General features: G+C 62.4%; 1 protein-coding gene across 5 annotated transcripts in view; it reads left to right on the top strand.

Moving 5' to 3' along the window:
* Positions 1–16,458, top strand: part of NFIC (nuclear factor I C) — a 43,864-nt gene that overhangs the window by 1,669 nt on the left and 25,737 nt on the right. For 4 of the 5 annotated variants that reach the window (XM_064469617.1, XM_064469616.1, XM_064469615.1 and 1 more), the window contains exon 2: positions 174–657. The exons of the other annotated variant lie outside the window; for it this stretch is intronic. In XM_064469617.1, coding sequence (XP_064325687.1) covers positions 628–657 — 30 coding nt within the window. In that variant the 5' untranslated portion in view covers positions 174–627. The remainder of the gene's footprint in view (positions 1–173; positions 658–16,458) is intronic. 5 annotated transcript variants of the gene reach the window in all.

Genomic DNA, 16,458 nt, shown 5'->3' with positions numbered 1-16,458 from the left:
GGCCCTGTGAGCCAAAGGGGGTTCCTACATCTTTAAATGGGATGTAATATTTTGGGATGGGCTTTTTTCATAACGTCACTTCATTCCCCGCTCATTTTTTCGTTTTCTCTCTCTCTTTTTTTTTTTTTATTTTCTCATTCTTTCTTTCCTCCCTCTTTCGCTCTCGGATGGAGCCGCTACCCCTCTAACTTCCCCGCTGCCCGCCGCCCCTGCCTGCAGGCTGGGTGCGGCCCCCCCCGACCCCTGCCTCGGGCGAAGATGAGCCTTTTGCCTCTTTAACTACCCCCCACCCCCCAACAAACAAACAACAACAACAAAAAAGCAGCGCTTTATTTTCCAGAGAGGGAAAATTTTGCTATTTTGCTTTTTATTTTTAAATATTTTGTTGTTGGGGGGGGGGGGGGGGGTGTGTGGAAGTTGGACCTTTTTTATTTCCTCCTCGGCCCCCCCTTCCGTGGGGCTGGCTCCCCCTGCCCGGCCGCCTCCCCACCCCGGGCCCCGCAGAGCCGCTCCGGAGGAGAGAGAGAGAAAAGACGTCCGGACTGCTCCAGCCTCCGAAATGACTCAGTAACTTTTACGCCTCGAGTCTCAGCCCTGCAATTAGCCACTTTCCCAGCACGGCTCGGGATGTATTCGTCTCCTCTCTGCCTGACCCAGGTAACACCGCCCCCCCAACCCCGCGTCCCCCCAATCCCCCCCCCCTTCGCCGCAACAGACTCTTACAGTTGCAATGCAAAGAAAAAGAAAAAAAATATAAAGCAACCCCACCACCACCCCCCGATTAAAATAATCTTAACATGGAAAGGGCGGGTGGGGGCTGCTCGGAGGACCCGCGTTTCCCTCTTGTTCCCCCCGCCCCGCGCCTTTTTTAGGTTGGTGTTTTGGGGTTTTTTTTGTGTGTGTTTCTGGTGCTTTTCGGGGTTTTTCTGCCTCCGCTTTCACTTGGGGTGCCGGGGGGGGGAGAAGGTTGCGTTGTGGTTTGGGTATTTCTGGGTTTTTTTTCTTCCCTTCGCTGCGCCCGGCGGTGGATGGAACGGGGAAGCCGCCGGCTCTGGGGCTGCGGGGGGTCCCCGCTTGGCTTCGGGGAGGTTGGGGGGGCTTGGCGCTGCGGGTTCGGCCTCGGCCGCGCCGCCTCTTGCGTAGCATGAAACTTTTTCCTTCCCCCCCCCCACACACACCCCCAGCCTGGCTGCACATGGTGGGGTGCAAGAAGGTGGGGGGGGCACAGGCTTTTTCTTCAAAATCCACCAAGTTTGGGACAATTTGCAAACAGCTGCGCCGTGCTGCGCTGGCGGGCCGGAGGGCACGGGGAGTGTGCATGGCAGGATGTGGGGGACACCCCCTCAGTCTCCGAGCTGGGGGGGTGGGCAACGACGGCCCCCCATCCGCACGTAGGGGTGGCAAGGGGAGCTGCGTGCGTGGGAACGCTGGTGTCACTCCAGGCCACACCAACGTGGCCCGGCAGCGTGTGGCGGGGTGGCTACGCCAAGGCCCACAGCGCAGGCAACGGCGTGGTCCCCGAAGTCGTCCCCCTACAGCTGGTATGGCCACGGTGGGGAGACTTAGGGGACCCCCCCCCTTTGCTTGCACCATGACCGCTGCGGCCATGCCTTTGCTCTGTCCTTATTGATCTCTGATATTTATTTAATTATTGAGCAGGCAGCTTCCCCCACGTGTCCCCAGCTGGTAACCTCTTCCCTGCTGGCGCTGCTGCCCGCTCCAAGCTCGGCCTCATGCTGCACCCTGCGAGAGCCCACTGTGGTGCGGGAGGCTGTGCTGCCAGAGCCCGTGCCCGCGCTTCTCCCTCCAGACCCCGTCCCTTGCACTGGAACTGCAGGGCAGGATCAGGTCCCACCTCAGAGGCTTGGGCTCGGCTGCCTTGTGGGGGTTTTGGGGGATCCCCTCAGTGACACCTGCATTGTGCCGGAGGGTATCGTGGGGTCCAGCCTCATCCCCGCTCTACCCTGGGTGCGTTGCAGCGGGTGAGGCTGGTGACAGCACAGGCATGGCATGGGCACGGGTGGGCTGCGCTGGGGTGGCTCAAATGACCCTGGCGATAGTGCTCCCCACTGTGTGGTTGACTTGGCAAGGGTCACACCTCGATCTGTCTTTTTTTCTTTTCTATTCTCTTACTCTGTTTTCTTCTCTCTTTTTTTTTTTCTCTTCTTTTTCTTCTCTCTTCTTTTTCTTTTTCTCCTCTTCCTCCCCATCTCTTCCTCCCCCAACTCCATCCTTCCTGGGGGTCCTGCCACCTCCCTACCATTCCTGTCTCCAGCCGGCGCTGGGTCGTCAGAGCCTGTTGTTGCCAGCTAACAACACTGGTCTGATGTGGGAAGCTGTGCGGTCACTGGCTGGCCGGGCCAGGGCTGGCAGGAGCCATTCTGCTCACAAACCCATGCTGTTCCCAGCACTTTGCCCAGCCGATGGGGGGGAGCTGGTTTTTCTGCCGCAGATCCTAGCCTCTGCCCCGCCACCTTCACGCAGGGAAGGCTCCGGTTCCCCCCCTTGCCCTAGTGTAGCCTCAGCTGTAATCCAGCCTGGCTTGGATGGGATCAGACGTTGTCTGCACCTACCGGATCTGGCCCCCCCACCGCTGCCGAGCTGTTTCCATCCCACCCGCGCGGCGAGGAGGCTCGCCTGGGCTTGGGAGCTGCGGATGGTGATGTGGATACGTTGGAACGTGCGCGGGAGCCGCCCTGCCTCTGCCTTTGCGCATCTCCCTGCTGCTACTGCCACCAACGGCCCCTCAAGCCCAGCGTGGCCACTCGGACCCCGGCTACCACTCGGGCAGCCGCCCTTCCTGGCTGGAGCTGGTCCAAGCTGGGGCTTGGCAGCCCAGTGGCACCAAAATAGCCCTGGCAAAGGCATCGTTCGTGACACGCTCCTGGCTGGGGCCTCGGTCGAGTCTCCTGCCAGGCAGGGAGGGTGACTTTGTGCCCTCCTCAGCTCCCCGTCCCTGCTCGAGGACTTCTCATGCTCCCCTGGCTCACCTCTGTCCCCCCTCAGGGACAGGACGGGAAGTCAAGAGGGAGCTGTCTGGATTAGTGGGGAAGCGGCACTGGCAGTGCCGCCAGATGTGAGGCCTCACCCTGCCCACAGCAAAGTGGGGGCCGTTCCGGCTGCCAGGATGCCAAAATAACTCCAGGGCTAAGCACCCACCGCTGGCTCCGTGCATGTGTCCCTTGGGAGCTGCTGCCGAGGAGCCAGTGGTGCTTCCAGAGCCAGAACAGTTATCCCTAGCGCCTGGATCCGCAGCAGGGTTAGGGGGTTGGATTGGGATACTCCCAGGGGTACATGTGCAAATTTTATGACTTGGTGATGCTTCTGCAAACCTCTGGCTCGTCTCTTGGCCCCTGGCAGTCGTCCCGGCACTCCTTGAGCCCCCCACCCTGGTACCCGTTGGTTGGCGGTGAGGTGAGATGGGAGCCGGACTCAAAGGCAGCTGGAGCAGTGGGAGCTGGGCGTCCCACCAGGGTCTGGCCAGAGACCCTTTCCCTGCTTGTGGGCCCCAGTGGACCCATGGAGCCTGGGAGAGGGTCTCCCACTGGACACCTGGCTCCCACCACATGGCTCAGATGCATCCTTGGAGACTGGTTTCAGCGCAGAGGCAACGCGCCTGCGTTGCCTGACCGAGAGCCAGCAGCCAGTCACGAACCTGTGCATGTGCTGTAGCCAGCAGCGCCCAGTTCTGGGGGCATCAGGAAGCAGCCTGGCCAAGCTGGCCTGGCACAGAGCTCTGTACCTGCCAGCACTGTCAGCGCCTGGGGAAACGGGCACGCTGCAGTGCTCGGGGGACAGAGACGGGCTGTAAGAGGCATTGCAGCCACGTGGCCTGGTCGCAGCCACGTCTCCTGGGTGCTGAGGGGGTTTTTGCCTTTCCCCGGCTGCCACCAATTGGCCCTGCAGGTCACCCGGCTGCCACCGCTGGCTTGGGCATGTGGCCATAGCAGGGAGCTACCCGCTGGGCACACCTCATTGGGGCATCCTTTGGCAAACCTCCTTCCCAAAAGCGCTGTGGCTTTTCAGCCAGCAAGGGGAGCGCCAGCACTCACCCCCTCCACCAGTAGCTCCGGCAAACTGGTTTCTAGCCGGGAGCTCAGATCAGTTGCCAATGGATGGGAGCAGCAAGCCGGGCACGGCGGGGGGAGAGAGGGAAGGTTGCAACATACTTTCAATTCTTCATCTGCTGAGTATTGTTTGGGAAAAACAATGAGGCTGTTCTTTAAATGTAACCTTCGGGAGATGCTTGCTTTCCCCGCGAGGCGCCCACCATGCTGTGCCCGCCTGCCCCAGCTAACCCTGCCCTGCCGCTCGCACCGCCGAGGACCCTGCTGCTTCTGCCTGATCTGATCTTACATCCTTGCCCAGGAACAATCCTGTTTTAAGTGTGGTATATGAAGCTGGATTGGAGGGCTGGAATAGGCACGCGGGGCAGCGGGCAGGATAAGGCCCGCTGCACAAGAGATGCCGTGGGGTGAGAGCTGAGCGGCCGGGTGGCTGGCGTTCACGCTGCGCCACTCTCTACCGCATCACCTTGAACTTGGCTGGGGCCTCGCACGATAAATCAGGCACCCTCCTCCAGCGTGCTGAGGCGCCCACCAATAGTTCACCTTCCCTGGGCAGCTCTGCCCCTGCCTGTGCTTCCCTCCCTGCCCACAGTTCCTTACCCCCCTGTGTTTCCCTCCATACCATGGCAGGGAGCAAACCCACCGCGTACCCAGTACTGCAAGCATGCGTGCACTTTTGCAGCTCCCTGAACAAAGCCCAGCTGCTGGGGCCCAGCTCGCTGCCTGGCTACCTCAAAGAGAGCAGGGAATAGCTCGCTCTGGTGTTTTTTTTACTCCCCTGAGCCCGGGCAGGCTGGGGATGGATGCCTGGAGCTGTAGCCTGAGCCTGCTTTGACCCGGCAGTTTTTCCCCTCTCGCAGGGGTGGCTGCAGCATGGCTGGTGCAGCAGGGTGTGGACAGGGCAGCGCTGGCGTGGTGAGGCTCCATGGGCAGAGGAGCCGTGCTGAGGGCCAGCCACGCTCCCCTTGGCGAGGTGCAGCAAAGTGCGTGAAAGGGGGGTCCCTCTGGGAGTCCTGGGCAGCCCCAGCGCAGAGAGCTCGGGAGCCCTGGGGGAAAACTGCCACGGTGGCAGTGAGAGATTTGTCCCAGCCCAGGGCTGTGCGTGTGGGAAGGGCCTGGTGGTGGTTTGGCACCCAGAGGGAAAGGGGGAGGCAGTGTCCCCTGCCTTTGGGGGTGATGGAGGAGGCAGGGCTCCCCAGAGGCTGGCCAAGGATGGCCGCAGGGGACAGGGACGGCTTGCCTTGCCAGCTTTCCTTACCCGGTGCTGCATGCACTGGCCTTCCCTGTGCCTGGCCCCCCGGACACTTCCCCGCAGCCCCAGGGGTGCCCATCATCCCCCCCACCCCATTGCTTCCAGCATGGCTGCACTTGTCCTGGGGACAACCCTGAATGGCACCGACGGGGGCGTTGGTGGCAACGGGGAGCGTCCCCAGGTCCCTTGCTGGAGGGGAAGAAGGAGGGCTGGAGGGGAGGCAAAACATCTCTCTGCAAGGCTGGCTTGCTGCCTGCCGCCCTCAGCCATGCTGTGGCTCTTCCTGCACAGGATGGCAGTGCTGGCACTGAGCACCACTGAGGGGGCTGAGTGCTTGTGGCAGGGGGCTGGGAGGGGGGCTCCCATCTCCCCCAGTCCCTGCGCCCAAGCCAGTGGGTGCAGGCAGGGCCTTGGGGTGCAGGGACGTGATCTGCTCATTGGGGATCTGCAGGGCGGGGATTTCTCCTGCAGCTCCTTGGGGTGTGCCGGGCAGGGCAGCAAAGGCGATGGGGAGCAGCCAGGGCATCAAGGGGTGCTCAGCCCTGCCGCACCAGGCTGGCACCGTGTGGCATCACCAGTGACATCCCCACAGCACGGCTGGGGGCTGCTTGTGGGGCTGAGCCCGAGGGGGCACAGCCTCATGGGGGGGCCAGGGGTGCCCAGTGCCAAACCCTTGTGAGTTTTGGGTACCAAAGCACCTTTGGAGGCTTTGGATGTGCCAAATTGGCACAGGCAAGAGCCTGACCGCAGCCTCCCTCCCTGCCCTGGCCAGTTGGGCACCCTGAGACAGTGTCATCCCCTCTGGGAGGGGACACAGACCCCCAGGATGTGCGAGCTGCAGGGTGAGGATGTGCAGGGTCCCTGCCGGCATCCCGGGGCCTGGCTTGCACCTGGGTGGGTGGCTGGGCTCACCATCCATCACGTCAGCCCTGGGCAGGCATCCCCCATGGCTGTGCCGTGGTGTGCCAGCTTGGCCAATACCCAACACCCTGTGCCGGCCGCCAAGGCCCAGTGCTTCCCAAGTCCCGGAGGTAAGCTGGGAAAGGATCCCATGGCACAGGTGTGGCAGTGCTCATGCACCAGGGGACCTGCGGGCCAGCTCCTGCCAAGGATTGATTTCTCTGTTAACTTGCCGCTGCTTTAAAAACGCATTAATCCTCCCTTCTCCGGCCAGCAGCCAGCTCTAATCAGCATTTTGGGCAAAATCCCCAAGTCTGGGCTTTGGACTGTCCACTACCACTGCACCGGGAGGGGCCGTGGCACCCTTAGGCAGCGCTGCCTGGCACAGGAATGCCAGGATCTGGCCCTCCTGCTGACCCCTCTTCCCCAGGAGTTTGTTAGAGTCTGTGGCCAGGCAGATTTTTTTAAAAAAACTGGGGGTTTTATCTTGTTTTTTAAGAAGGCTTTTGTTCTCCTTGCAAAGGGCCCCTGCATTCCCTTTGCGGAGAAATGGTATTTGACCGGCTGTTGTCCAAAAAAAACCCCCAACATGTTTCTGATCATGAAAAACCAAGAAATATTTTTGCTTTCAAAGGGAAAAAAAAACCACCCCAGAGAGAGAAATGTTGATTTTCCACCCAGACGTTTCCCCTTTCCCCAAACCAGCCCCAAAATGAGAGGCACCACCGCTCCCTCCTCACCCAAGGACGCCATCCTGGGGGTACAGTTGTGCCAGGGACACGGCAGATACCACCCAGGACTCGTCTGGGCACCGGCGGTGAGGGCGATGGCAGTGCCAAGTGTGCGCCCCGCTCTCCACTCAGGCCCCACTTTGCCGGCAGCTCTTGCCTCGTGCCAGGCTCGGTGGGCTGCTGGGGGGGATGGCAAGCACCCATGACCTGCCGGCTCTCCCTGGGGAGCCACCCATCACGCTGTTTGCTGCAAAGCTTCCCACAGCCTGCCTGCCAGCCTGCCTCGCCCCAGTGCAACGGGTGACGGGGCTGCTTTGTCCCATGGTTGCTTGGCAGGAGCTGTGATGTGCCAGATCCTGAACCCCCTCCTGCTGTCCCCTGGCTCCTGCCCGGCGATTTGGGAAAGCAAGACGGCGCAGGCTGTAATGTGACCCCCGCCGCACTGTGCTGCAATATCTCCTTTAGTAACCTGTGCACCAGGACAGGCAAGCGGCGTGGCATGAATACCAATGAAGTGGTGCTGGCAAAAAGTGCAGAGTAAAGGGTTTTTAATGGAAATGGCATTGCATGAGAAAGAGCAAGCGGGCGCCTGGAGCCTGCGCCTGCCTGCCAGCTGACGCCACGTGCATGGGCGCGCCAGGGCGCATGCATGGGTGCGCACATGCGGCCCTGGAGCTTGGGGGGCCACACGCAACAGTGCAGTGGGGTGCCGGGGCCATGCTGCCCCAGCAACCGTGAGGCCATTGGGATGGGGGTGAGCAAGCAGAGGGGGTTGCGAAGCGCTGCTTGAGGGGGGCGTGTGGCCAGGGCGGGGGGCTGCTGCAGGCAGCACGTCCGCAGGGTCTGAGGTGCTCCCTGCGGCACAGCACGGCTCTAGCTGTGCTCTGGCTGCAGGGAACCACTCCCCTCCCCCGGCGAAGAGTGCCACTGATCAAAGACACGGGTGGGGAGGGAGCAGGCCTGTGTGAGCAGCGCCCCTGGCCGCACCACCCCACCTTCCCACGCTCCCCCGGGAGTTTGTTAAACAAATTTCTCTAATTGCACAAGCCAGAGTTTGTTGGAGAAAAAAGGTGGGGAAATTCCCCTCCTTTGGGCCACCCCTTCCCCACTTACCCCCAGGCAGCTGGCGGAGTGTGAGCAGGTCCCTCCCCGCACCCCCCTCCCCAGCTCTGCGGGAGGCTGCGACCCAGATGCCCGTGGGGCACTGCTGCGGGGTGTCCTCAGGTCACCCGTGCCTGCACTGGGGTGTCCCCCGCTCAACCTCCTCAGAGCCAGGTCACCTACATGCCCAGCCCCTGGGGTCAGACCCTGTCACCTAACACAGTGACACCCAGTGCCGCCATCTGCCCTTGCTGGCTGGCATTCTCCATCGCTTGGCTGAGCCCCCCTGGAAACGACCTTTGCAAGCTGCCTGTGGGCAGCCCCTGACACTGAATCCTGTTGGATTAGCGAGTGTATGGGATAAAAGCCTCGGCTTGGCCGTGGCTCTTTACTGGGTGGGGGCTGTGGCAGCAGCCCTGCCAAGAAGGGAGGATGCACGGCTGGGTGTCTGCCCTGGCTCCCGCTGAGGTCATGGCTATAGATAGCCTGGGAGGGTGTGGGGCTGAGGGCAGAATCCATGTGTGCCCTCACCAGCTCCAACGGGAGCCCTGTGGGCACCCGCTGCCTTGGTGGGGCAGGCGCTGCCAGCTCTGAGGGTTGCTGGCGGCAAGTGTGGTGCTGGGCCAGCCACCGGCCGTCGCCAGGGGACAAACTGGTGCCACGGGTTGTGACCCTGCACCTGCAGGGCTGTGCTGTGCCGCATGCCCAGCCCCACCGAGCATTGCCCCCTGCCGCTGTCCCCTCTCCAACCTCAGCGGTGAGCAGGGTCCCACAGCCTGAGGCTCAGTGGCCAACGCAGTGACTGGGGGGGGCTTTCGCTGTTGTTTTCCCACCAGGTTTCCTTCCTCAGCCTCTCTCAAGCAAAAGCTGCGCTGGGGCATCCCCACTGTCCATGGGTGCAAAGCTGCTGGGTCGGGGAATGTGGGGCTTGGGTTCACCCCCTCCAGGCATCTGTTCCCGGTGTAGCTTAGCTCCCCCCAAAAGCAGGCATGTGGCTGGGGTGCCCCTGCCAGCCCCATGGGGCCCTGGAGCGTCAGGGTGGCTGGAGAAGGCGTTGTTGATGAGGGCACTAAAATTAGAGTGGGACTGGGATCTTAATGGGACTTTGTGGGAAACCTGGAAACATTTTCTCATCCCTGTAAATGAGTCCAGATGCATTAGCAATGACTGCATTGCATCCTGAGGTACCGCCAGAGGGAACCGGGACACACTGCCAGCCTCCTCGCCTTGTGGTGGTGAATTGGTTGGAGAGGAAAGTCATTGGCAGCAGCGCTGGGGCCAAGCCACGGCCTCACTGTGTCCTGTGTGGGGATGGGGACAGGAGCCGCCCGGCTGGGGCTTGCCCAGTATGACTGTGGTGAGGACCCTCCCCACTCAGCTGGGCCCCATCCCTGGGGTTTCTGTGCCCAGCACCCATGGGTGCGAGCATGCGCAGGCTGGTAACAGTGCAATGACCCCCAAACCTGGGGGCTTTCCAAAGCCCCCCAGGGCCTGGGGTGGGCAGGGGGGTGCGGGGCTGAGGTGATGCATGGGAGGCCCCCCCCAGTCCCTGGGCCGGTGGTGCTGGCAACACTGCACCTCGCCAGCACTGCCGTGCACCTCGTTGTGGCGTCAGGCTGGCAGGATCTGGCCTGATGGGGGGGTTTCCTTCTGCTCTGCCGTGGAGCTGGTGGCCGCATATTGGCTCCCGGAGCGCCCGGCCCCGCACAGGGACCTTGGACTCCCCCAGGGGATGGCTCGGGGCCAGCCTGGGCAAGTAGCCCAGGGCGGGTGGCTGGTGGACTCCACGTCATGAGGCAGGTTGGCACAGCCGTCTCCGCGGTATGGCAGTGTCACTTAGCAGTTAGTGGTTACACCAGTGGCCTGGGAGGCAAGGACAGTCCTGCTTCGTGCCTCAGTTTACCTCCAGGTGGAGAACAGCACCCAGCATGAGAGAGGGGTGCTCGGCTCCTGCCTCAGCCCGGGTGCTGACTCATCACAAGGGGGACAAGGGGACTGGCCACAGCCACCAGCCTCCACGCTGGGCACTGCCGGAGCCCAGCGTCCCAGAGTCCCTTTGTCTGGGCCAGCCCCCACTCCTGCCGCTTGGAAGGCATCCAAAACCCTCCCAAAATAGGACCCGTCCGGGCTCGGCCTTTGAACCTCCCCAGGAAGGTTCTGCTGAGCTGCCGAAAGCAGATGAAGCACCCTGCCCAGTTAAAGCAGTCCCGTCCTTCAGCGCTTGGGGTTCAGGATCCAATCACGCTCAGGGCAGTGCTGATGCTTTGGGGATGCTCTTGTCTCCCTTTGCTCTCTGGGAGGCCCTGTCACCGTCTCAGTTTCCCCAGCCCTAGGTGGAGGGTCCTGGCAGGGTGTCCCCAATTGCCGGGGAGCGTGTGAGATGCCAGAGCGGAGGCTGAATCACCGTTGTGTCCATGGCATGGCAGAGGCGATGGGGCTGCAGGGGAGCTGTGAACTCTTCACCGCCAGGCCCCGGGGCGGCTGATCCTCCCACAAGATCGCCAGCTCCTCAATGAAAGGCCAGTGCTATTTTTAACCGGTGACTTGCTCCAACCCGCCAGGGATTGGATTTGCAGCAGGGTGAGCACTGCAAGCCCATCCCGCTGCTCCCCATCACAGGGTGCAGAGACACACCTGGTGCCATCCCCACCCCACAATGGGCACCCCCTGGGAGGTAGTTGGGGACCCCTCTCTGCACCCCCAGACCTTTAATGGTGCATGACAGAGGGGGGGAGTTAGTCCCCCTCAGAAAGGCCAGGACAGAGTAAGCAAGGGTAAAAATATGTTGGGAGGGAACTAAAACATCTGGTGTCAGGGGCTAAAGCCCTGGGCTTGGCCCAGCAGGGCTTGGGGGACCCTGCCTGGTCCTGGCTTCCTCGGTGCTGGGGGGGGATGCTGAGCCAGGGCTGCCTGTCCTCCCTAGGGCAAATGCGGTGCTGCTGTCCCCGGGGTGTCTCATGCCTCAGTTTCCTCTGCGTTCCTGGGGGTGCAAGTTGCCACCATCCCTGCGTTGCATCCCAGCAGCTCCCAGGCTGGGACCCCAGGGTCCAGGGTGGGCGAAGCGCTGGGTCTCAGGCACCACTCCAACCCTGCCGCCCCCGTAGCCGCAGTCCACGCCATGTGCCGGGAGTGGGGCTTGGGGGAGCGGGCCACACCCAGGGCCCCGTGCTGACACAGGGCCGGGCAGAGGAGCTGGCAGTGCCGGGGCCTGTTGGCAAAGCTTTTTTTTTTTCCAGTTCCATAAAACATTTCCCTTCCTTGGAGCCCCGGGGGGGGTTTCGGCTGGGAAGCCACGTGGCCCTGGTGCTGCTGGCCACGGGATGCTTCCCGGGGTGGGGGGACATCTTAGCCATGGGCCAGGTCCCCTCTGTGCTCCACCTGTGCTGCTTGCAGGGCTTTTCCCAGACCCCAGCACCGCTGTCGTATCCTGCCTCTCCTGCGGCCTGGCCTGGCGGGTGCCATGCCTCAGTTTCCCCAACTTTTGGAAAGGCAGTGCTGCACCCTGGGGGCAGGTGGGGTCACCTCTGGGAAGCGGCTGAGCTGTCGGCTCCCACACCTCAAGGGGGACAGGTAGAGACGGCACCTGGGGGATCTGAGTGAGTCTGCAGGAAGGCGGCAGGTGGCCCTGGGTGCTCACACCACCAGGTCTCCCTCCCCAGCGTCCTCCTGGCTCCTGCGCCTGACAGAGCTGGCTGTGCCGCTGCTGGGTGCCATCCCCGGGGCACCCTCACCCCTTCCCCACACCCCGGGCATGCCGCTCCCCAGTTCAGGGTGTTGTTAGTAAAGCTGGGGACCAGCAACACCAATTGCTGCTGGAGATGAAGGTGCACGCAGGCAGACCAGACACGGGGTGATGGGCACAGGGTTGGGGCACATACCGTGCCGCCGGAGAAGCCCCCGTTGGCTTCAGCCCACCTGGGCCACCCCCAGCCGCCGTCTGCTGGCAGCACTGCCTCCCCAGGGAGGGCTGTGCCGGCTGGCGTGGGCCCAGGCAGCGCTGGCACCTGAGCCCGGGGATGCAGAGAGCGCTGCTTTTCTTCCTGCTGTTTTCCAAAGCAACTGGCAGGTTTGCTGCCTGCCGTGGCCTCCTGTGACCCGCGGCAGTGGCCTCGACGCGCTCCCCACGTCCCCACTTGCAGCCGTACCACTTGCAAGGGTGAGCGCTGGCATCGCCTCTCGCCCCGGCACGTAGGCAGGCACCAGCCCAGTATGGGGTGCTCCTGGCACCCATGGTGTGGCAGGGACCTCCCTGCCCCCAGATGGCTCAAAGGACTCAGCGGGGCAGTTTTGGGCAGCACTGGGTGCAGGGAGCCCAGGACATCTCGGCAGATGGTCCGCGGCCACTGTGGTCCCCGGTGCGTGGTGGGCACCAGGTGCTTTATTAGCCCATCTGCCACTTCCCGGTCTGATTTGGAGTGGGGCTGAGCATCGAGGCTGTAAATGAAAGCATGGGAGCTCCTTCTGGCCTTGCATCCATGCTGGCTGACTCTCCCAACAGGGTGGCTGCATCCAGAGCATGCTGTGGGTATGGTCCAGCCCATACGCAGCCTTGAGCCGTGCACAGATGTTGGCTGGAGGATGCTGTCAGCTCTGGGGGAAAAAAAAGCCCCGAGGTCTGGGGAGAGCAGCTGCATGGAGGTTGCACCACATCCTGCCTTCACCTCTGCCCACGCTGGCAGTGCCAGCCAGGCTGTCCCAGGCACCAGGGCTCCATGCCCTGGCATGAGCTGCAAGAGGGGTTTTGCAAGCGTGGGGCTGGGTCATACCCACCCCAGCTCAGCTGCTGCTGCTGGGAGCTGGGAGGGAGCATGGCCATGATGGCCAGTTCTGCCCCATGGGCAGCTCCGGTGTGGGACTGGGGGCCAGGCGCACGCAGGCGAGGCCAGCACAGCTTGTACCATCCCCAGCTGCTTTTCCTGGGAGCTTCAGCCACTGTGCTCCCTCCTTGCTGCCCCGCACTCGGCGTGCCTCAGTTTCCCCCCTGCCAGCAGGGCCATGCCACTCAGCAGTGCCGGGGAAGCCTCGCTAGGACTTGCCGAGCAGGCCAGGAAGCCTGTGCTGTGCTGGTGAGCAGCAAAAAGTCTGAATAAGCTCTTGTTAATAAATACTTTATGATGAATCCAAATAGATTTCCTCCTCTGGAGCAATTATTGTAAAATGGGCTCTAATATGGTGCAAGGCCAGCCCCGGGAAGGGCTGGGTACTTTTCAGGGCCTAAGTGCCTCCTTCCATCCCCTCTAATGAGCACTTCCGAATCATTTGCATCTGTCTCGGCAACAGGTCTCATTACCAGATTAATTTATTACCAAGAGCTGCTTCAGCAAACAGTTAAGCGGCTACCGGAGGCTTTTCTGAGGCCACATGAGAGCATCTCGTCCATGCCAAGGGCGCCCGTGGGCTCCGTTGAGGGGAAACTGAGGCTGGGGCAAGGAGCAAGTCCCTGCCGTGCCCCTTTTGGGTACCGTGATTTAGGGATTTTCAGGATTACTGGAACCTCTCCAGCTGCATCTCCACTCCTGCCGCTGCGCCAAGGCTTCCTTTAGGGGCATGGTGCCCAGTGCTGAACTTGCCAGCCCCTGCCCGGGCTCGCGCAGCCACAGGGAGCAGGACCTGGCAGGAGCGGCAGTCACGGGAGCTGGCAACAGTTTGGAGGTGTGTGGCTGGCGGGGGGGCTGAGCATCCTTTCATAAAATAAACCCTGTGTGGTCCCTGCAGGGCTGGGATGCCATAAGGTTGCCCTGCATTGCTCCCTCCCCGTGGTGGGGATGGCACTGCGCTCCTCCCTGGGGCCGGGGCCACGCTGGTGGGGAGCAAAACCCACTGCTGAGGTGACTGACCCCTCCCGTCCCCCTTTTCCTACACCTACCCCCTACCCCCCAAGAAAACTGCTCGGGAATTTCCTGAGGAAACGGGGTTTTTTCACTGGAAAATTCAGGCTGTTTCACCAAGCCTGACCTGTTTGGGCAAGGTGCTCAAGCAGAGGATGCTCAGAGGCTTGGCCAGCCCATGCCACAGTGCCCAGCCACGGTGCTGGTGCCCAGCGCTGTGTCCCCGTGTGGCACAGAGCATCGTCCACCATCCCCAGGGTGGAGGGCACCCACTGTGGCCGAGCAGCCGGGGTGCAGAGCCCCAGCACCAGCCGAGTCGGTGAGGATGGACAGGAGCATGGGGCGAGGCAGTGCCCCGGCTGTGTGTCCCCCCCCCGGCTCCCTGGTGCTGCTAAAACCCAGGCTGCCAGAGGAGTTAATCCTGGCATGGAATGCCCAGCTCCACACAGAGCATCACTCCTTCCCCTCGCCGCTCCACAGCAGGACTGACACCAGGATGGGGGGCTTGGCCCCTGCCTCAGTTTCCCCTTGCAGCATCTGGCACAGAAAGTCAGTGCTCCACCTGGAAGGCAGGGTGTGGGGGAGCCCTGTGCTGGGGCTGGCAGCACTCTGGCACAGGCGTGCTCCTCCTGGGGTCGCGGGGCTTTACAAGCCTGGGCTGGATGGGGCCCAAGCACAGGCTCTGCTGCCAGATTCCCATCCGGAAATGCCCCAGGAGCAGCCTCATCTCGGGTACTGCAGCACATCTCCACTTCCCAGCCCTGCAATGGAAGACCAGCAGGAGAAACGCTTAACCAGCCCTTTGCCAGTGCTTCATGCTGCTGGCTGGGGCGGGGGGCCAGTGGGGGTCGGGCTTGGGACAGACAGAAAGCGCATCCCAGCCTTTGTTTTCCAAAGTGGAGCTGAGCGTGAAGCTGGCTGGTGACAGCTGGGGCAATGTGCCTGGCTGGGGGGCTCGCTGGCTGCACAGTGCCGGTGGCGTGGCAGGGATGCAGGGCACGGGGATGGTCCCCAAGTCCTCTCGCTTGTCCCCTTGCACCCAGCTGCAGCAGTCCCACCTGTCTGCTGCCCTCGCCTGGCCCCGCTAAATCGGCTTAACTCCACACGGCATCTCGGCTCGGGATAAACCAGGCGGGAGGGAAAGTTGGCGAGGGGCTGATCGGCTTTTGGTGCAGCTCCCGTCCCGCCGTAATCCGGGGGGGCGGGGCAGGGCCCATGATGGCTTTGGGGGCACCAAGGGCCATAGGGGGATCTGCACACAGCAGGTTTTTGGAGGGTCCCAGGCATGGGTCCAAGTGGGATATGAACATCCTTGGCACTGTGGTGAAGGGGGGAGCAAAGCAGGCGTCTTCTTGGAGCCCCACAGAAAATGGGGCTGATGCTTGCCACCCTGTGGCAGGGCACCGAGCATCCCCTGGCCCTCATAGTGAGGGTGAGCAGCGCCCAAGGGTGCTGCCTCCCCCAACAGGGATGAGCTGTTTCTTGCCCGACATGCCCACAGTGGTGCCCAGGGTGGCACTGCCTGGTGGGAGGGCAGGGATGGGGACAATGGTGTGGTGCTCCCCTCCAGCCCTGCAGCCAGCCCTGCCACCGGCTGCCTGGGGAGGGTGCTGGGGCCGGGGGATGGCAGCAATTTGTAGGGCTCATCTGAATTACCAGCCACCAAGGAAGATCAGCTGCCCACCACCCCAGCCAAGTATTGTTTTTTGAACTTGCTGCTGCTTTTTTCAGTTCCTGTCTTACTTTTCTTTGACCCTCTTCCCTGATTTAAGACACATGCCCAGCCCTTGCCCAGCTGCACTGAATTAGCAGCTGCTGCAGGGGAGGGAACCAGACCCTGCGGCTACACAGGGCTGCAGCTGCCCTGGGAGCAGCTGCCGGGGATGGGTCCCCCTGGCAGGGACGGGTTCCCCTGACAGGATGAGTCCCCCAGGCAAGGACGGGTCCCCAGGGTCACAATGGATCCCCTGGGAAGGTTGGGTCGCCACAGGTGGGATGGGTTCCCCAGCAAGGGTGGGCCCCTGTCCTTTGTGGTGTATGGGGGGATACCTGTGGGGTCACAGCTCTGGTGGAGCTGGGTCTGGAGCGGGGGCTGTTTGCTCCCGGGGTTGGCAGGGTCTGTGATGGGGTGATGGGTCTGTGCTGGCAAATAATGGGGTCTGTGCTTGGGGGGACTTTTGGGGGGGTAGTGGGGCTGTGCTGGTGGTTGGTGCTGACAGTTATTGGCATCAGTGCTGGGTTCAGGGGACAGCAGGGGCCGTGCCGGGGACCTACACTGGTGGTTAGCAGGGTTTGTGCTGGGGGAGCAGGTTTGGGGTCTCGTAGGGGCCGTGCAGGGGCTTGTTTTGGGATTAATGTTTTTTTTGCTGGATGTGGGGCCAAGTGGGAGCTAGTGGGTCCATATGGGGTCGGTCCCTGCTGGGAGCCTGCTTCAGGGGACACTGTTCCCTCCAAGCAGGGTCACTTTGGGACAGGGCTGTGTCCACGGGGGAATGACGTCGCTGCCCTGGGATGTGTGGGGCACTCCGGAGCCGCTCACCCCATCCCACTGCCAGGGCTCCATCCTTCCCCAGCTCCTG

The sequence above is a fragment of the Phalacrocorax carbo genome, chromosome 19 (genome assembly GCF_963921805.1).
Source record: "Phalacrocorax carbo chromosome 19, bPhaCar2.1, whole genome shotgun sequence".
NCBI classification, from domain to species: domain Eukaryota; kingdom Metazoa; phylum Chordata; class Aves; order Suliformes; family Phalacrocoracidae; genus Phalacrocorax; species Phalacrocorax carbo.
This window is presented reverse-complemented; position numbering and strand designations above follow the sequence as displayed.